At 40.8% G+C, this 22,469-nt stretch overlaps 1 protein-coding gene across 1 annotated transcript; it reads left to right on the top strand.

The window, feature by feature from the left end:
* The first annotated feature begins 2,792 nt into the window (after positions 1-2,792).
* vstm2b (V-set and transmembrane domain containing 2B) lies at positions 2,793-21,869 on the top strand. The gene is made up of 5 exons (XM_061042844.1): positions 2,793-3,437; positions 3,798-3,988; positions 6,493-6,522; positions 8,543-8,987; positions 21,056-21,869. Exons 1-5 carry the CDS (start codon positions 3,365-3,367, stop codon positions 21,142-21,144), a joined length of 828 nt encoding a protein of 275 aa, XP_060898827.1. The 5' UTR covers positions 2,793-3,364; the 3' UTR covers positions 21,145-21,869.
* The last annotated feature ends 600 nt before the right edge of the window (positions 21,870-22,469 follow it).

The raw sequence follows: 22,469 nt of genomic DNA, 5'->3' as shown, positions 1-22,469 counted from the left end.
CGCACTCGTGTTACACATGACTCGTGTCCCAGACCAGACCACCTCTTCAAGTGGACTCAGGCATGGGACCCGAGTATGGTACAAGTACGGTACGTTTGTGTTCACACTGATCAAAGGGACCAAACTTTGGGGTCAAGAGTACTCAGAACCGGGCCCGGGTCCCCTATAGTGTGAAACCAGCCTGAGTGTATTTTGAAAAATTTTCTGGATTGCTGAATTCTGTGATGCTCCAGTTTCACTGAGCAGAAACATTTGATGCATTCTTAGTCAGCTGACCTATCTATAGCTGTGTTGTGCTCAGGCTTGTATCTTTGTGGGATTTCAATAGTTTATTGTTATTGCATTTGTCTCAGCGTATCCGTGGGGGATGGGGGATCCAGTGCACCCAAAAATTTAAAGAGAAAATATATATATATTTTTTAAACTTCTCTTTATTGGGTTTTTTTCTTTTTCAAATACAGGTAAAAAGAAATCGGAGACATGTTTATCCATACCTCAAACCAACACAAAAAACTAAATCATAATAAATAAATAAAAATACAAGATATAGTAAAAACATGAGTAAAAACAAATAAAACACCAAAATAATAAGATAAAAAAAAGAGATTTAAATAGTAATAATAATACAACTTGGGGGATGTCAAGTTCTCTGGATTTTACGAAATTGTTATTTTTTCATGGGGTTGTTTTTTGTTATAGTAGTCTATAAATGGCTGCCATATTGAGTAAAACATATTTATCTTTCCTCTCAGGGTAAAAAAATTTTTTTCTAACTGCAAATGCTTCATTACATCATTCATTAAAGCTTGATAAACTGGAGGATTTTTTTGTTTCCAGTTCAGCAGAATTATTCTTCTTGCTAACAGCGTCACAAAGCATATCACATTCTTCTGGTTGTTTGATAAAGAGAGCTCCATAGCAGCTGACCCAACCCCAAACATTGCAAGAACTGGATCTGGTTTGATATGTTTCTGGAAAATCTCAGATAAAGAAAATATAATTTTTTTAACTAAATTCAGAAATTGTAATGTCTTGTAAGAACCCACCTTTGCTACTTTCCATATATTTACAAATCAAAAAACAAGACAGAAATGTATCAAAGATAAATATCACTACAAGATGAGAAAGAAGAAAAGTGAAAGAAAAAAGTTTCCAGAGAATTCTTTTGGGACACTGGGTTCTTCTTTCTTGCAGAACAGACACATGAAGCATTGCTGGATTTCCCTCCACCCTAGATTTGATTGCAGTACCATAAAGTGTATGAGATTAACCAACAGTTCTCTGGCAACTATCAAAATACCTTAAAGTGATCAGGTGGAGAGCAACCCCTGAGCAGTTTAAATCCTTTCCCTGCATCGGCACAGAAAGTGTGATTTAAAATTTTTTTTGTCTCGATCACTGATGGACTTTCCTCGAAAGAATAACTTGACATCTTAGTACAGAGAGTTGGGATCTTCATAAGACCTGGCAGGTAGATCTTACAAGTACTTGTGCAACTCACGGGCAAGAATGAACTTAAAACCACAAAAGTCAAAGTCACTTCTGTTGGTGAAAGAGGAGTGGACAAAATCCACTTCACTGTTTTCTAGAACACTGTCCCAACAGACATTTACAGAGCAGCCAGTTGAAAACTCCAGCCTGAAGGACACAGCTGTCAGTCTCAAAGCCTCAGAGACCTTGGAAGCTGGCTTTAATGAGCTTGAAAAATCTGCTCTTTTAAAGTTGTGAACATAAAAGTCTTTCTGTCCAAAAAGCTCAGTTCTCTGTGCTATAATAATAATAACTTTATTTATATGATGTTTCTTTTGTAACTGTTGAAGCCCCCTCTGAAGGAGACCACAGCTGTCTGCAAAGGAACCTTGGTTTGCCAAAGAGTTTAGCAGTACTGCAGTGCTCGGGTCCACCAGCACCCGGCGGCTTCCCCTCAGTTTCCTCACAGAAGAATAATGGTGGCTTTTGAAAGAGTGGCCATGTTGTACAGAGAATTAAGCAGTCGATGGCATTGTCAATTGCACTGGCAGAAAGTGGAGTGCTGGCAAAGAGATGCAGGTGGCAAGGGCATTACTCAGGCATTGGACTATATCATTGTGGAGGCTACTTTCACAGCGTCCATATGACAGCTCCATGTTAATATTGGTTAAAAACATGTTGAAAGGTGAATACATTTATCTAAACCAACTTCATTTGCAATCAATAAAATCTATCATCCAGCTCTACCACATACTACAGAGACTAAATTGGTACTCACCATTCGATCAAGCAAAAGGCAAAATAAAAAATCGAGAGAAAAAAAGAACAGCCTAAATAAAATAAAAAAACATCACTGATTTGAATGTAACCTCTAGCATATCCTGCCACTTCGGTTGAGAGGCACAGAATACAGCTCATGTCTATAGCAGCATGGATGTTTTTCATCAGGCAGCAGTGATTAATTCACATGAAGAATTTAAAGCAAATCAAACCTCTGGAGGTGTCCGTCTCAGGCAGCATTATGTTCATGTCCCTAAAGTAAACAGCAGATACAGTAAGTGTGTGTGTGTGTGTGTGTGTGTGTGTGTGTGTGTGCGTGCGTGCGTGTGTGTGTGTTCGTGTGTTTTCTAACACGGAAGAGAAAAACACTTAATTATGTGTAATGAGAAGCAGTGAAGAGGACACACTTAAGAAGAGAGAATATGAAGACATCGACGACGAAGGGGGGGGGGGGGGTAGCACAGAGAGGGGGCGTATGAGAGAAAAGGAAGGGAGGGAGGAGAGAGAGAGAGAGAGAGAGGGAGAGAGAGAGAGAGAGAGTTGGCACAGAGTAGGGGAGAGCGCGCGAGCAGGGACCCCGCTGCTCGCACGGGACGCACATCAGGCAGACAGGCTGGAGATCTGCGACAGGGAGGAGGATTGCGCACCGCGGACAGGCGCACCGCGCGGCTCTTACCGGGAATCACCGCTGTTTGTCTGGAGACACTGGAGGCTGTCCTGCCGGCTGCTGCAGCCTCTTTTCTTGCGCGCTTAAAAGCGGGGGATGTGATGGGTGCTGGAGCAGAGCCCGGAGATGATGAAGAGCACGTTTCTGATCTCCAAGTTGGGTTTTTACGTCCAGACGACGCTCAGTGGGGAATAACGGAGACGCGCCGCTTTCACTGACGGATTAAAAATCACTCTTTTGGTTTGTTTTCAACAGAATCTCTCCGGTTCTTCTATTTTTTTCCGCCACATGTGGGATTCATGATGCTTAAGCTCACCTCAGCATCGTACATGTTGCCCGACTGATGAAGCGGGATTGTTGCCCTTGTATGCCCACATTCGGAGCAATCTGAGTCAACATTCAGGTCAAACGACCGTCTCATGTCCGCGTGAAGAGCCTCAGTGTGACATGGAAACACCGGGACTCTACTGGCTGCTTTACTGCTTCATCCTTAACTGGCCCTTTATGTTCTGTGTGCACGGTAAGTGGAGGAAAAAGGGCTGTAGTTTAATATTAGTGGCAACTGTCTGTGCGTTATAACTGTACAACTGTTGATGGAAAGTGTGAGGATAGTGCAAAGCAAAACAGCTGAGCGGTAAAAACACACGCAGCTGTGCTACATCACAGCTTCCTGCTCTCCATTATTTGATCAAATAAATCCTGAGGCAGATTATAGGTCACGGCTGCTCTAATAAAACCATTACAGTCTATAAATCATGCCTAATGGGGACTATAGGAGGAGGATGATGGCTTAGGACGGACGGGCCAAACGGAGGCTTATGAAACATGTTTCCACTCATTAATCTCTGCCTCTCTCCCTGTCTCTCTCCAACACCAAAAGCTGCATTCACTGAAGTCCCTAAAGATGTCAGTGTGGGGGAGGGAGAGGATGTGGAGATGCCCTGCGCCTTCAAGGCGGCCAGCGCAGCACCCATGTCTCTGGAGATCCAATGGTGGTATCTGAAGCAGGAGGTGCCCAAAGACCTGAACCACGAGCTGCAGATCAGCGCTCCATCTAACAGAGACTACAAGGTGACTACACACACACACACACACACACACACACACACACACACACACACACACACACACACACACACACACACACAGACACACACACGCGCACACACACACACACTGTTCTAAACTGCTCTGGCTCTACCTGTCAGTCTGTATCCAAAATGAGAATCTATAGCAGCACAGATTTTTTGTCAAAATCTCCATTTACTTTTTATTGCAGTTAAAAAAAATCTAATATTGAACTGGAACATTTCTTCAACCTGTTCGTAGAATATGAAAACTTTGCTCACTGGGATGTTCCTGCAGTATCTGTAAACACCACAGGAGGGCGGAAATACACCGCACCTCTGAACTGACTTGTACTAAAAGTGCAACAAATACGATTTTTTTCTAAAATGCCAAAGAAATAGAGATGATTACTTTTCTTTTCTATTCTTCAGCTAGCCATGATTGTAACTGTAGATTTTAAGGCACATCGAGTGTGTTGGAATTTAATCCTTAATGCTCTTCACTCTTGCTACAATTCCAATGAATAATACAATCATACTCAAATAAAAAAAACCACTTACCTATATAAACCTTAATTCTTTCTATTTAGAAAAAAAGTAAGACTCTGTTAAACCTGCATTATATTAACCTTATAATATATATAATAAACCTTGTTATATCAATAAAAGTATGTCTTACTCCCCAACTAACAGAGACTGAACTGGTGGTCCTACTGAGGCATTGACTAAGACCAATTTTGCACAAAAATTCTCCACTGAAAACGCCATTAGTTTTTTGTTTTGCATATTCAAAAAAGTTTCATGTTCAGACCACAAGGTTGTCTAAAATGCTGTAGTATACATGCCGGGCCAGTAGTTGATGATATGACTTTGTAATGAAACAACACATGCACACATTCTCTTACTTCTACAGAGCGGTGAGTTGTAAACATACAAAAATGGCTAACTTTAAAAGATGGCTAACGTACAAACGTTTGTGTGGACGGACGATAAGATGGGGTTGCTGGTTCAAGTGACCCTAAACCACAAAGGCAGTACATTTCAAGAAAATGTCGACAAGGAGTCATGCCAGACCATGAATCACAGCCACAGCCTGCCACAGCAGATACTTGTAATGGAGATACTAACCTGTGCTGCGCTGGGCTTGAGTGAGACAGAGTCAGGCCATTCCAGCACATAGCCCGTGTTAAAGACCAAGAAAGACAGAAAGAGACGTTCTGCAAGCCAAAACAACTACTTCAGGTTGTTGTTGTTTGCTTAATTTTAGAGAGGGTAGAACACAAGTTTACCTGATTGCTATGTAACATTTCATTTTCATTATATGCGTTAACACTCGATCTGACTTGAGGAGTAGGCGGCGCCATTTGGTCAGTGATCGTTTTGAGACCACCGGCTCTTCTCTGAATGTCAGAGCTTAACTTGCAGAAGACCTGGGGATTCAATCTGAGCTATTGTCTGTCATAAATCACTATTTAACACTTCCTGTACTTACCAGCCTCTGTAAACAGTAGGTTTAGCAAATGTTGTGGCCTGGTGTCTGCACTACAACCAAACGTCTGTTTTTTTAAACGGGTGATGATTGTATGGTGAAAATCAATGTCGTGGCAGAGCGTAATGCTGGTGACGGTACTGATTATGGTTTACCGCCCACATCTATCAGGCACTCAAAACCATGTTTTTTGTAAACGAACAGCCAGAAACTACAAACAGCTGAAATCATTGTCATGTAAACAGGGACTTTAATCTCCACTAATCATAACTTTTTAAAATTAAAGTATCATATAGACGTCATATTCCTGGGTACTTTAATCTTAAAGTAACACCGTTACCGATTGGATTGTAGCCGTTGCTACAATCTACTGGCCTATAGAACAATGTTTACATTACTACCTTAGGGGATGCTTTGGATTGCTTCAGGTATTAGTCAAACACTTGCAACTTAACATTTTGATGGCAAAACACAAGAAAAACCTGCAATATGTCTTCAAGTGTGTCAGTGTGATGCAGACAGACTTCTAATCTTTGATGTTTTTCAAGTAGGAATGAGCAGCTATAAATCCATTCATCGAAATCCAATTCAAAGAGGCCATCAGCTTAACATTACAGCCTCATCATATGTGTGTGTATCATCAGACATGTGCATATGCCTCTATCTGCAGGACAGACACGTGTTTATGTTACAGTCACCCTCTCTTGATGAGATACTGTGGGAATTAAACATGACGAATCAGTGTGAGTGTTTATCAGTCTAAGGAGTTAGGGACTTCACAGTTTTGGCATTAGCACATTAAAACATGCAGGGAGGGGTGAGCAGACTCAGAGTGAGAGAGAGAGAGAGAGACTGAGAGCAAGGAGAGAGAGGGTATGAATGGCGTCTTTGAGAAATAAAACACGCTCTGCTAATGTGTTTTTTTTCCCATCAGATGAGAGAAAAATCATGTGTTGTTGTTTTTTTGTGAAGCGATACGACAGCTGATGTTTTGGTAACATTTTGTGTTTGTGTTGCAGGTCACTCCGAGGGCAGCCAATAAAATCAGTGTAAGTGTCCGCACTCCCGCCTCCACACACTGAGGAGTGCTGATTAGCAGCCTGAATGTTAGCGACGTCATGCTCCCACTTTGAGTGTGTTTGTGATGTTGCTTGAGATAAATGTCTGTCTAAACATGAATGATACACCTGACCCCTGGTGCTTAATTAACATACAGGCATAAACACAACTGTATGCAAGCAGAGAGGGAGGCAGAGAACGAGAGGGTGGTCACACAGGAACACATTTCACCTGTAGTCAGATATAATTTAAATTATAAACACAGCAAACCATCATGGTTTGGGCACAACTCGCTCAGACACTTTTCAATCAATATCAATATATGGTGTTGCATGGTTGCTTATAAACTTAATGTGACCTAAAGTTACAAGCTTTGAACAGAGACAAGGTGGATGTCATGCAGAGTTGTTGTTTTTAATCAGAAATCTCAGTATATTCATGTTAATTACAGACTTTCTTATCTAGTACGAATGTGCTGCACCAAACACTGATGTTGTCCCCAGTAATACTAATCCTGTGTGAATAGTACTTGAGCTTACAATAGGGCTCAACAGTGTGGTTCCGGAAGTAAAAATCCAATACATTTTCTCCATAGCGAATTTGATTATTAGCCATGATGTCATAACCATCCAAGGTAGACTTACAACGAGCTCCCCGAGTGTGAAACGATACGCTCCTGTAGGAAACACAAGTTTGCATGATGTCCACCTCGTTTTAAGATAAACAAGATATATAATCGATATCGGGGCAAAGAACTGCTCTACCCACGATCATGAAGTGTCACGGCGACGTCTCTCATTGGTTGAGCTTTTTGTTACCATGGCAATGTTTCCCGCCGTATGCAAACAGATAAGTTTTGCTAGCAGGCTAACTAGTTTCTCAACATGAAAGGTCCTAATAACCTGGTCATGCCACAGTGAATGTAGTTTATATTTTCCACAACACAAACTACAAGACAGTTACAACACTTGTATTGACAGTATAAACACTAGAACAACGACAATAGTTACTTTTAAGAAGAAATGATGTAATTCGCTATGGATTGTGGGATGGGTAGTTCCTTGACTCCGTAGGAAGAATATGTACAGTCTTGTACCTTTGCCTTTCCTTCAGTTTTTCAACGCTGTTTCTGTGGCAAATTGAATGTACTATAGTCACGCTTATTGGGGTAGCTGATTGTCTTGGTTTCAGGGGCCAATCTCTTGATATAAGGTTTTTGTGAAAATCAAGGGAGGATTTGAATGAGGGAAATTTACTTCCGGAACCAGAACCAAACAAGTGGGCGGTTACAGTTGAGCCCTATAGTTTACAAGGTTGGTCCAATCTTGAATCGTTTGTCGATGTTTCAGTGAGTAAAATATTATTAAACAAGTCAAGTCACTTTGTAAAGAACTGTGGATCAACTCCCGATCTTGTAGATTTTTTAAGACAAACAAAACATATACAATATACAATAATACACATAATAATAAAGTTCTACAAATAGACAAATAGAATGTCTCTTATATTTTTAATTTTTATATCAGCAGCTTATTTAAAATATTTGCCATCTAAAATCTAATTCCACATCAGTCAGGGTTTACCTTAAATCATGCATAAGAAATTAACTAAAGTTCCTTTCTTATGTATGTTTATACACCTTTTTCCAATTGGAGTCAAAAAGATCTAGTGTCTCTTATTCACTGCAGAACATCGTCAGTCCTCTGCTCACTCTATTTCTGCAGACATGTTTCATTTCCTGATCTTTTCAGAACTCCAAAATAACATTGGATTCAAAAACCTGCAGCTGGCACTTTTATGATATTAATATTTACTGTTAAACTGTGCCCTTTTATGTGCTGAGTGGGCCTCGATAAGATCTGATATGAGAGTCTGCTGAAGGAGCTAATAGAGGGTCACGTGCCTCTGCCTCTTCTCATGAACATGAAGCTTTTCTCAGTCAGCTGCTGATTCATGCACACTGCTGGTTATTCAAACCATGTTTCAGTGTTTCCTCTTCCTGCGTTTCAGACTGTGCGTGTTCAGGGCAATGCCATCTCGCATCGCCTCAGCCTGTCCAAGGTGAAGAAGGAGGATGAGGGGGTCTATGAATGCCGGGTGTCTGACCTGTGGGCCGACGACACTCAGGAGTTTACAGTCCACGCCTCGCTGCACGTGTCGGCAGGGGACGGCATGGTGGCAGAGGAGGCCGTGTCGCACATCCAGAACCGCTGGCCTTTGAGGAATACTAACACAGGGCTGGGAGGGGAGGGGGTGGCAGGCAGGGCCACCTCAGAGCCGGGTCAGGGGCTGGCAGGGGGGCAGAGGTTTGGGCAGGGGAAGCACCTTGTGCATCAGCAGGCTCATCCAGGACTCCTTCCCTCGATCTTCACCACCACCACCTCAACAGTGGTCAGGTCTTCAGCCTCAACGCTACCCAGGATCAAAGACATCCTCCGGCTGCAGCATGGAGCCGGTAAGTGAGGGATGGGTAAGGGAAGGGGGGGAAAACAGTGCCACAGTGACCCCTGGTGGTGGTTAAGGGAGTAACCACCTGATGAACACACAAAGCTGAGTGAAGCTGTTTCAGGTCTGTAATGTGTGAAGTTCAGATCTTTGACACAGACTCTGTGTCTGTGTCCTAATGATTTACACTGAGACACACTGCAGGCCCTCTTGTATCCATTTGCATCTGCTGAATAGATTGTTAGTGTGAACATATTCTGCTGCATAGTGTTGGATCTGCATGACTTTCACATCAGAGTAGATATAGTTTACTTCCTAAACTTCTAGTGTCAGAAAAACAGTCAGTGTGTGAAACGATGTTGAAGTTGTCTCAATTGTCTCCATTGTGTTTTGTCCCTTTTTTCTCCAGCAGTTATTCTTACATGTTGATTTAACATCAACATGTTTATGCTTTGTTTAGCTGTGACATTGACATTTGACATGACAGCATAAGAACTGGTTAATTTTCGTCAAAGAGGATGAGGAAGGAATATTTGTTAAAGCTGCAACCGCAAAATAACAATAGATAAAATACAACTTTATAAAACTGAAACCACCAATCCACACTTTGAATCAACCAATTTAATACTGAATGTCAATCAATCAATTCTACCCTGGTCCAGACTGTTGAGAAAAAAAAATCAAACCCCTGGTTAAGATTGTTAATGAATAGATCAAACCCCTGATCTACACCAGGGTCTGGACAGGTCACCAGTCCAATCAGAGGGCTTTCACAAACATTCAGGCTCATACTCAAACACACAAATCATTTAGATTCACCAATTGACCTAACAAGCATGTCTTTTGGACTGTTGGGAGGAAGCCGGCGGCCCAGTGTTTAATAAATCATTTACATCATCTGGACTTTAATTCCATCATCAAACCCTTGTCCAGACTCTCGAGAATTGAGTTTCACCATTTCTTACTGTAAATTAATCAGGCAAACTTATATGATCAAAAACCTGACTTGTTTTCAATTAATCTATCAAATCCTGGTCTAGCCTTCAATCAATCCACCTAACCTAGTCTTAACTTTTAATCGATCCATCAAACCTTAGTCTGGACTTCAATCAATCTATCAAACCTTGGTCTAGAGTCTAGTTTGATAGATTAAGACTCTTAATCAATCCATCAAACCCTTGTCTGGACTGTTAATCAATCAATACAACTCTGGTCCACGCGTCATTTATTTATTGTCCCTGGTCTGTCAATCAATACATCAAACCCTAGTCCAAACTGTTTGATTGAATATGATAGGGGATTTGAACCACAAACCTTCTTGCTGCAGAGCCAAACACTCCACCACTGTGAAGCCTCAAATTCAACCAACCCCCCACACATCTCTTCAATCCTTAAAACGTTAGTCATAAAGTGCAGCTTTACCAAAAACTTGACCAATCAATCTAATTCACCATGCAATGTGTTTATGTCTACAAACTCATTTCTTAGATTTTCAAATAGATTATCCTTTGTTGTATAAATATTGGAGGGTGTTGTTTACTGAGTCTTCAGTATTATCTATTCATTTATTCTATGGAAATCTATGGATGACAGCATGCTAGAAACGTGTTTTTGCTGTGAAGCAGACAGCTGAGCCATTCTGAAGCATTGTGATGTCAGGTGTGATGGTTGTTTTAGTTTTAAAGCCCAGCCTCAAACTACAGAGTCCCTATGGAAACTGTACATGCAGTGGAAAAAACACTACTCTAACAGTGCCTCAGGGGTTTGCAGTCATTGTTAGGTACCTGTTCTTTTTGTCCTTTATGAATCCTCTCATGTGGTATGGAAAGACAACAGGAAAGTGTTAGTTGTTTTGCAAGTCCAGGACAAAGCTTCAGAAATCTCCTTGACTATGACTTTCCATCCAGTTTTATTCAGGACACAAAAAAGCCGTGGGAGACTAATGAGTGTTTCCTCTGATAGTGAAGACACTCACTAGCTGGTTCTGATCTGAAGTTACAAAGTGGCCGAGGAGAAACCTTAACTCAAAGATGCTCGAGGGTTTTGAACTGTAGCTGTGTTGAGTTAAAATGAGAGCGATGGAGTATTCATACACCCTTTCCACACATCACACACATCTCTAACCCCTTCATATCAGGGGAGCGTTTTAGTGGACTTGTGCATAACATGTATCATCTCTTTATGACAGCAGCCTGGCAGATGGTGGTGGTGGTGGTGGTGGTGTGTGTGTGTGTGTGTGTGTGTGTGTGTGTGTGTGTGTGTGTGTGTGTGTGTGTGTGTGTGTGTGTGTGTGTGTGTAGGAGTTTGTGTAATCCACCTCGCTTCAATTCGTCTACCTGCCTCGCTGGAGTTCCACGAAGCGTATTGTGAATAATTAAAACTCTGCCAAGTTTAGAGAATCTGCTGAGCCCTGAGGAGAGCATGACAGCTGCTGTGTGTATGACTGACACACACACACACACACACACACACACACGTGTTGATATGAAGTGACTGAGTTGTTGGTTATGACAGAGGTAATCCTGCAGTCTGCTCTGTGTGTTGATGAGCTGCAGTATCAGTCCTGTGCTGTCACCGCTCTGATCAAACACTCCTCACATGGAGAGAACTCTGCAGCAGCTGTGTCTGCTTATGTGTGTAAAACAACCTCAGCCAATAATCAGGCAATAAAAGCATCTAAATATGTTTCCTTCCTGCTGATTAGTTATGTTACATTATGATGACGGATTCATTATACATACTCACACAAGATTATCACAAAAACCACCCCAGCTGACCTGGACGCACGTCAGCTGGGGTGGTCCTCTGTTAGAGAATTACGAATCATGCTGTAATAGTTTAGGCATCAGACCAGACTTTCATAAATATACTTTGTCTTACTGCATTACTTCGAGGCCCACTCAAACCTTGTATTATGGGTGGGATAGGGTTTGTTTATTGCAAATGAAGTACTTTCCCTTAAGGTTCCAAGCTTGTAAGAATTTTCAATACTTCAATAAAAACTACAATGATTTGTTATTTCTATGATACCCAGTATCGTAAATAGTAAATAGCCAATTCTCTTTACATTAAAAAAATTACATTACACTACAAGAAATCTAAATGTAAAAATTACATTTTGAAATTGAAAGATGTCTCAAGAGGGAAAGAAAGACAACACGGTCTAAATTGTACAAAAACATTTTGGTACTGAAGTGTTGCCAGTGTACAATTTAGACAGTGTGCAGGAACTCAGCACTAGTTGTAGAGTCTTTAGAGACTAACTAGGGCAGCCTTATAAAAGAGAATTACAATAACGTTAAGAGGTAAAAAATGCATGAACTAGTTTTTCTGCATCATTTTGCTACAGGATATGTCTGATTTAAGATATATTACAAATGTAAAAGAAACGCTGTCCTTTAAATAAGTTTTATGTGAGTTTAAGGACATATCTTGATCAAATATAACTCCTTGATTGAACAGTGGTGCTAGATGCCAGGCTGATGTCATTAAGGACTGCTATGTCATCATAAAAGCCTCTTTGAGGTTTTTAGGGCCCAGTACAATAACTTAAGTCTTGTCTGAGTTAAGCAGCAAAAAATGTCTGGTCATCCAGGTCCTAACGTCCTTATGGCATGCTTCTAGTTTACATAACTAACTGGCATTATCAGGCTTCAGTGATACATAAAGCTGAGTATCATCTGCATAACAATGAAACTGTATGGAGTGTTTCCTCATTATGTTGCCCAGAAGAAGCATGTACCTGAATAATGTAAAGAGAATTGGTCCAAGCACTGAACCTTGTGGCACTCCATGGCTAACTTTGGTGTGCATAGAGGACAAACTGAGAGTGATCTGATGAATATGATTTAATCCAATTTAAAGAAATCCCTGTAATTCCAAGTAACTGTTCTAGTCTCTGTAATAGGATGTGATGGTGATTCATGTCAAAAGCAGCACTAAGATCCAACAAGACGAGCACAGAGAGAAGTCCCCTGTCTGAAGCTAGAAGTAGATCGTTTGTAACTAGTGCAGTCTCAGTGCTATGGTGGACTCTAAATCCTGACTGAAAGTACTCCAATAAACTGTTGTCACGGAGAAAGTCACATAACTGATTAGCTACCACTTTCTCCAGGATCTTCGAGATAAAGGGAAGGTTAGATATAGGCCTATAGTTAGCTAGAGTTCCTGAATCTAGAGTAGACTTTTAAAGAAGAGGTTTAATTACCGCTACTTTAAATGACTGTGGTACATAGCCTGCCTCTAAGACATATTGTGGATCAGTGGATCTCTCTCTCTCTCTCTTACTCTCTCTCTCTCTCCCTTTCTCTGTGTGTGTTTTGTTTATAATTTTCCCTCACAGCAGCTGTTTGCAGTATCACTGGTTTCTGAAGCCCTGAATGTTGTCTGATTGTGGTCTTGACATTGTGATGTAGCACTGCTTGCCCCTAGCGCTGATTGTGGTTCTGTAGTTTATTTTATTTTTCAGGAAATTGCAAATTAATGATCTATTAATACTTTAGTACTAAAGCAAAAAAATTGTATAATCATGAGCCTATTGCGGCCCACTAACTGTTTGGAAATGTTCTCACTGTGGCATCATCAATGTGATATGTTTAATTTGTTTGTGTTCAGATAATCAGTTTTGAAGGATTAAGTGAACATTTAATTTTCAAGGGAGGAAAACTTGAGTTCACATGAGGAAACTGTGTGTGAGACTTAAAGGGACAACTATTGCAATATAACTGTTCATCAGGAAATGTAGTCATAAGACAGTCTCTCTTCACACAGCTGCATCATCTCCCAAACCCCTCAGGGATAATGAGGAAACCCTCTGCTGGTCTGTGCAGAGAGGCGTGCTGCTGCAGGGAAATAAAATCTACTGAATGTGAGCTGCACAGAGAGGAGCAGGTCTTTTCAGAACAAATGTCCTGGTGTCCGTCCAGTGACAAACTGCTGTTACTGCTCACTGATTTCTATCTCCTGTAGGTTGATCTACTGTTCATGAAGCCAGGAAGTTGTGTGTTCACAGTTTAGTTATGTAACTCACATCTGTTGTTGAGTTGTGGAGAATGAGTGAAGCAGCACAGAAAAGCTCACAGTCAAAGGCTTCATTGACGTTACTGGACTGTTCTTAGTGCTTCATAACTTTTATTGTTTTGATTTACATCAACTGTGACAGTATATGTGGGAATGTCCAGGAAACGTACTACCAGTGTTGGGCAAGTTAGTGAAAATTAGTTCCGTCGGAAAACTCAGGTTTGTATGGTTTGAATTTTTTATTGCAGCAGAAAATAGTTTGAATTTGTTGTCTATATGCTCCGACCTTATCACTCCTCGCAGATTTAATTAACATGCAGGAATTTGCGGAGTGATGGGATGATATCTTAAACCCCGGTGCAGCTTGAGTTGACTTTGTTTTGCGACAGGATATGCCTGATTTTAGATATATTATGAAGTTGAAAATAGGCTGTCCTTGAAAGTGGTTTTATGTCAGAGTTAAAGGACATATCTTGATCAATAGAACTCCCAGATTCTGAACAGTGGTGCTAGATGCCAGGTTGATGCCATTAAGGACTGTTTTAGAATTAGAAAAGTCTCTCTGAGGTTTTTAGGGCCAGGCACAATGACTTCAGTCTTGTCTAAGTTAAGCAGCCAAACATTTCTGGTCTTCTAGGTCCTAACGTCCTTAAGGCTTGCTTCTAGTCTACATAACTGGTTGGTGTCATCGGGCTTCATTGATACGTGTAGCTGAGTATCATCTGCATAAAAATGAAAATGTATGGAGCTTTTCCTCATAATATTACCCGGAGTAAGCATATATAAGTTAAAGAGAATCAGTCCAAGTACTGAACCTTGAGGCACTCCATGGCTAACTTTGGTGTGCTTAGAGGACTTATCATTAACATGTACAAACTGAGATCAATCAGACCTGATAAATAGGATTTAAAACAACTTTAGGCAGTCCCTGAAGTTGGGATGTTTAGCATTTTTAACGTCAGACAACTGAAATAAAATATCATGTTTATTCATTAACTGAGTTGGAGTGAGGCAGGTTTGCTGCATCAAGTGGTCCATCATGTCCTCCTGGTTGGATCAGAAGAATTAAGCACCGTCAGTTTAGCAGTTTAGAAGCTTCATGTTTTTATGCTTTTTTTTATTTGAACTCATTTAATGAATGAACACAAGCCGTGTTCAGAGCCTGGCGCTGCTAATTCACTTTAATCCTTTTCATAAAGCAATAAATGAAGGATGATCCAGATTCACATCAGCATGTCAGCTAGATTAAAAAGCTTCTCTATAATCAGGAAATATTTCACTCTTTTTTTCTGTCCTGTAATTTGTGTCATCAAAGTGGGCCATCAATGATTAGCTATCTGTTACATTGTCATAGTGCTCTAGAGCAGTGGTTCTCAACAAGTGGATTGCAGAGCCATTTTCAGTTGGTTGCGAATGTGTGCCTTCGATATTTTTTTTTCATTGAGTAAATCTGATTGGTTATAAGATATGGGTCGCAATGTTTGATGAGAAAGAAGGTGAGGGGTCCTGAGGTTTAGAACGTGTTGAGAACCGCCGCTTTAGAGTCCCTCTTGCTTTACCTTACTGACGGAAACAGAGTTATCAGTGTAGAAAGGAGAGGTGTAAGCTTAAAGTTAAAGGTGGTCAGAGTCAGGGGCGATTATTCCAGGTCTGTGCGGCATGATAACAAAATGCTGCTTCTCCATGTTTTAGAATAAAATAGAAGGTTTATTGTCTTTGTACAGATGTACACAATGAAAGTCTGTTCCACTCAGGCTGTGCTACAGATTTTTGTTGTATACACCGGACAATGACAATAAACCTTCTTTTCTATTCTTACAATTAAATTGATCATGATATCAATGATGACGATATCTGGGTTTGATACTTATTAGTTCTCTCATGGGAAGCTGTTGATGTTGATGATGATGTTTTAACTTTGCAAAAAAAAGTGCTCTGCCTCTGTGCACTGCATGTCAGCATCTGTTTCCAATTGGGCCTTAAAACTGTTCGTTTGCACTAACTGATGATGTATCAAAATGCAAATGCAAATGTTTGTTGCTAAACATTTCTGCATGAATTTTAGTCTGGACTGTGTAATGCTAGCACCTGTAATCTAATCTGGATTGTCCTTAAATGTACACGTGACGCTGCTGTCTTTAACAAACATTCAGCTTGATCAGACAGTGTGAAACAGCAGAGCGTGTCAGAGACATGATAGTGATCCCCCATCCTGCTGCTACACTCTGACTCATCACACGACAATACTTTCCTCTGCTCTTAATCCAGATCATCCTGTGTTGTCCTCTTTGCTCAAATACATTTTATGTTGTTTATAAAACTGTTTCTTTTTTTTCCCTTTGCATGCTGTCATTTTGTGTAGAGCACAACAGAATCAAACAAACAAAAATGTTCAGCTTGCTGTTCTTGAATTTGTGTGTCATTTTAGTTTGACTTTTCATGACTGTAGTTTTTAATGTCTGTCACATCATCCTGTCAGTTTTCTGTATTTCAAAGCTTAACAGACTAATAGATGTTGATTAATTTGACTGAAATTGAAAAGCCATGTGGATGAAATCTATAATATAATTGATCATGTACTTAGGGTCATGTTTATAGATCTATAGATATTTGCTGGGATTAGATTTACCTCCTAAAGGTATGGTGTCTAACTTTCAGAGTAGATGTCCAGTATATGTTTAACTTAAGTCTCTTCAGCACACCGCCTCCCTTCTGCATCATAATGTAATGATTTTTTCAGCAGCGGTTTATTGCAATTAAATGACAGTACTTTTTGATTTTTGGGGTTCATAACGATGTAGTAAGATTATGATCAAATTTGATTCATCACTTAAGTGGTGTTCGGTTCTTGTAAACTAGGATTAAAACTCGGGGATGTGTCCCATGTCAGAATTTGTCAGTTTCAATAAAAAAAAAAAGAGGTGTGACATTAAAGGATTACACTTTAGATTCTTGAGGACTGTGCATATTCGAATGTTGTAGTTCACCAGATTAATATTCCTGCGGTGAGGTTTAGTATTTTCATGTCCAAGTCTTTGAATGGAGGCTGCAGCTGTCAGTCACACACTGAGTCAGAGACAGTTTCAAATTCTCAGAGACAGCTTTCTATTGACCAGGTTGAGTTTAAATATATTACTGAGTGTTTGACAACAGATGAGGGATAACAACAACCTTCTGATGTTCTGACATTGAGATGCTTAAACACGCAGGAAGATATTTTTGGACCATTTATGTCAACACAATAGGCTATAAAAACCAAATTTCATTCATTACTTTCTGTACAGAGTTTGTGTTCCTGTCTGATTTTACCCATACACTCTGCAACAGTAGAAAAACTGAAGTCCTACAGTCAAGAAAATGTTAAGCCAAAGAAAAGGCCAGTCTGAGCAAGGTGAAGCTGTACAAATATTCCACTTTTAACACACTTTAAAAAAAAGAGATTTGTTTGCCTTCATTTTAGAGACAGGACAGTGGATAGAGTCAGAAATTGGGAAGAGATAGAGTGGGGATTGACATGCCGGAAGCGGCCACAGGTTGGATTCAAACCCGGGCCGCCTGCTTGGAGGACTATAGCCTCCGTACATGGGAGTTGTGCACTTAGTCTACCTGCGTCTGATAACTTACACTTTAAGTGATAATCTTTTTTGTTTGTTTTTAGGTTTGGCCTTTTTCAGGTTGCCAGATGTTCTAGGACCCAGTATTAAAGCATGTTAAAGGCAGAATATGCAATTTTTCACACTTAAATGTAGCAAAGTCTGTGATGTTTTCAGAGCATTCCGAGCCATAGCTTCAGTTTGTTTATATAGCCGGGACGGCCGGCCAGCTCATCCCCCGGCGTATAAAAGTTGTTTAATTGAGGGACTAGAGAAAAGAAGAATAACATACTGTACTCACTGCTTAACTGTGTTTCTAGATCACGCTCATTTCAGGTAAATTTACATGCAGTGTGAAGATACAAGCATAATAAAGATCGCTAGCATTAGCATGCTAACACAACAATGCAGCGCAAGTTGTTTTGGTTTCATGCTGGTGCTCAAGGGCGACATCTGCTGGATCAAAAAACCGCATATTGTTCCTTTAAAGAAATCTAAGATTTCAAGATTAAATTCAAAGACTAATTATGTAAACTTACTAAATTGAAGTCATAATTTACATAATTAAAATACCAAATGTATTAGGTTAAAGTTGTATATTTCCAAGAATAAAGTTACTTTGATTTTCTTAATTAGAAACGCATCAAGCTGTCTGTACTGAAATGAGGAGCGTGGAGCATCTTGTGTGTGAAGATACACTTCAGGTTTCACGAATAAGGACATACTTAATCTTTTGGCACTTCAGCAAAATATTTTCACAAGTACAATGGAACGCTAAGGATTGTGCAAGAAACAGAGTCTCCCGCAAGAAAGAGAACCACACTGATTTTTGAGGAAAGTCTCTTTTGCTGTGAAGGAAATGGCTATGAGTGGTCAACTACAAGGTTATCATTGGTGTGTACCATCCAGAGGGCTTTTTCTTTTTTTCAACAAACAATGAGATTGGTAATCAAGGGTTTGGATCCGTTCACATATTCTGTGAGGAGACAGTTTGAGCTCTTCCTGTCCTTCCTGAGAGCATTAAATCAAGTGAAAGACTTGATACTGAGATGATAATCGTGTGTTACAAGGGAACAATTAATCATGGTGGGGGATGGGCTGCACTGGGAAGTACACAATGTTAATGAATTATTGTTGCTTGCAGAAAACAAGATGTTGCATGATTTGTGTTGGTAAAGCGATACAGCCCTGGCTGTCAGTGATGCAAACTGAACCGTGCTGACAGAAACAATGATGTCTCAGCAGCAGCAGCAGTGACAGTGAGGGTGCCTGAGTGCTGCTGAAGCAGTTATGAGCTGTGCGAGTCTGTTTCAGACACACCAACACTTCAGATCGCCTTTATCTTCAGTCAGAGTCCAGAGACTAGAGCTCAGCTGGAAGGATGTAATCCATTCAGATAAACCACTGTGTCCTGCAGATGTCATGTTGATGTCCCTGAGTGTCTTTTAAAGAGAGAGAACAAGTGACTGCTGCATTACTGGTGGAAAATAGAGCTCATGTTGAACGCTTTAGAAAATGTAACAGACTAGAGGCTGACACAGGAGTGGTTTATCCCAATCCCGGTAGAATGACTACCATTCTATCCCGCTCCCGTTTATTTATTTTCACTTTTGGTTATTTCTACTCCATTTGGCACCATACATTTAACAAACTGTAGATTTTCAGCTGCTTTACAATCCCACCTACTTTTAAAATGTGTGTCTCTTGTGGCCACTCGTTCCTTAGTCACTAGTGTGACGTCAATGAAATTACATGTTTTACAAACAGCATAAGGTGTCGCACTACCATACCTCTAAGGGGCAACAGTTGCTCAGTCTGTAGGGACTTGGGTTGGGAACCGGAGTGTCGCTGGTTCATGTCCCGGTGCGGACCATAATATGGAAGTTGGTCATTTAGCTGGAGAGGTGCTAGGGGACTTCCCGAGCGTTGCCGAGGTGCCCACTGCTCTGGTGCGCTATCTGCTTAGCAGCTTGTAGCTGCCCCACTCTGACATCTCTCCACTAATGCATGTCCACAGGTCCTGTTTGTGCATGTGTGGGATTCGGACCTATGTGTGTGAGAAGTATGTCCATATAGATAACAGAGTGTAAAACGAATTTCCCCTCTGGGATTAATAAAGTATATATAATAAAGTGTATAAAAAAAGTATGTCGGACCTGCCCCAGAACTCAGACAGTCGAACAGACTGATCATTGTTTTTAACTTTATGTTGTAACTCTGCCTTTTTCGTATAAGTTATGCCCGCTGTCTCTGAATCCATCGCTTTTGGATTTACACAACAGCTGCAGCACTCGCATACGACATACATCATACACGTTTAACCAACAGACAGACACAAAAGCTGATAGAAAAATTACCCTTTATTCATTTATTTGTGTGTGCATATACAACTTGTCTACCCGTCCGCTCCTGTTGACTTTCTTTCCTGTCCCCACCCATATCTTGTGCTGAGTAGTGAAATCCATTCTCGTGCCTCAGGAATCCTACGGGGATTCCTGGCGTCGTGAGACACCAGAAAAAATGTCAGCCTCTTTAACAGATACAACATTTATGGTTGGTGGAATAATACTAATGCATTGTTTTGGCAAAGAAAAGCCTGCCTTCAATATCGAGGAATCTCAGAGTGTTCTGGCTGTATCTGACCAAAATGACTCAAAATAAGCCACAAAGTCAGTAAGATAGCTTTCTTGTTCTATGTGTTGTTCTCCCTTGTACGGACACGGACCAGACAGCGCATCCTTTTTTTTTTCTCCCTCAAGTCCGCCTGTCTTGTAAACTAAGCAAGCTTCATAATCACGTGTCATACATGTGTTGTATTACAACCTTATGTACTAGAGGTAACGGCAAGTGGCAGGCCCGGTTAGTCCTGGAGCACTGTGACCACACGCCAGCGGGGAATCAATGAACACCCCATAGCTGATCAGAATCAAGTACTAAGCCAGACCATGGTTTAAAACTAGAGGGGTGATATGCAGAGTATGTTTTTATGGACACAAAAATATAAATAATAAAGCCTGATCAGAATAAAAATGTGTCAGAAGAGACTGATCGATCCGGCTTATTAGGAAAGAAATTGAATTCAAGAGAGGCATGGTTTGTGATGATGGTTGTTTCAGATCCTGAATCACACTTTTTCCAAATAGCGTCTTCCTGGTTGGGGTAAATCTGTTCTTACTGAGCATGTCTGGAGGTCCTTTCCGCGCTATCCCCTTTATATATGTCCGCCATGACGCCATTTTCTCTGTTGAAAGTTCATGTACTATTCGATCCAGTTTGAAAAGTCTATTTTAAGGTGGACAGGTTACATATTGTTGCTTTAAACGCTTGATGCAGATAACTTTATTTAGCGTCCACGTAAACAGTGATGTTGTGATCCCAAATCAGAATGAATTTATTCATGTTGAGGACATTTTGCACATGTGAACACATCTTTATTTCCTCTTCTCTCTGTCTCCCTCTCCTGCAGGCTGTGCACTGATAAGCTCCTTGGACCCCCTCCTCTGCATCTCTGTCCTGCTGCTGCATGAGCTCCTGACCCTCCTGCTGGCCCACTGAACAGAATTCAACCAAACGTGTGTCGACTTGCAACCCTCTCACTTTTTATACCAAAAAGAAACAAAGCGGCAGCAGGCAGCTTAAACACGTCACTGCAGGGAGTCAAAGACTGGAAACTGACGCAGGACTCCTACAGTGTGTGTAGGAGTAGGAGGAGTTGAAAGGAGAAGCGATGGGAGTGTCAGTCCTGACCCACACACACACAGGTGTCTGCACCCGCTTCATGCACGGCCTCCTCAGAATCCACAAACTCACCTCCTTCTTCTTCTTCTTCTTCTGCAGCGTTTCACTGTGAATTCTTTACAGATCACCTTAGTGTGAGTCCTGCTGCTCATACTTGCACCGTCACCGAGGAGGAGGGTGATTCAAACCGTCAGTCATTCTTTTCTGTTCAAATCTCATTCTACAGAAGCTACCCTTCAAACATTGTGTTAGTCTGACCTACGCCAGGTCCACTTCCTTGCACACACACACTTACACACACACACACACACACCTACCGTACCTCTGTTCTTCATAGCTGTGTCCCATCATTCACACGAGGAGTTATAAGCTAAAATATATTTTGATGAAGATAGGGCACATCTTACCATCCGTGTTGTTCTTCACCTCTAATAATGTTTATTTTTATTAAATCTGTGGTGACTTTTGATTTCTATGAGACAGAACTTTCCCACAGCAGTTCAGAAGAAGTTTATTGTTTTTGTAATAAAAGGTAGATTTCACACCTGTCGTGTGTTTGTGGTTTTCTTTTCACAATGGCACAAGCAAGGGCAACCTGCAGGTTCATTTATATCACATTATTAACACTAACACCTGTTGGAAAATGGCTGTTGACGAGGCCAGACCTTGATTTTTTTTGTTTTTTTGGGCACTTTTGATTTTATTTGAGAGACAGGACAGTAAATAGAGTTGGATATCGGGGAGAGGGATAGTAGTGAATGACAGGCGGGAAAGTAGGCACAGGTTGGATTTAAACCCGGGCCACCTGCTTCAAGGACTACAGCTCATGTACATGGGGCGCTCAAGCTAACCTCCCTCCCACTGGTTCCCCCAAAACTTAATTTAAAACATCAAATTTAGTGAAGAAAAAGGCAATTTTCAATAAAGCTGCTAAAACATTTCAAAAAACCATTGGGTCATATTACGTCACATTGTGGACTCTTACAGTGTGCGCAATATAAGTATCTAGTGTATGAATAAAACAAACGTCCTCTGTGACTTAGTTGACTTGGTTAGCAGAACAGCCTATTGTGTCTTTATTATATAACATAATGTAACATATTATTACATAATGGTGATGATGGTTGGTCGGAGGGGCCCCT

This window comes from Labrus mixtus, chromosome 1 (assembly GCF_963584025.1).
Source record: "Labrus mixtus chromosome 1, fLabMix1.1, whole genome shotgun sequence".
Lineage (NCBI taxonomy): Eukaryota > Metazoa > Chordata > Actinopteri > Labriformes > Labridae > Labrus > Labrus mixtus.
The sequence above is the reverse complement of the archived record's forward strand: the minus strand, read 5'-3'. Positions and strand labels throughout refer to the sequence as shown.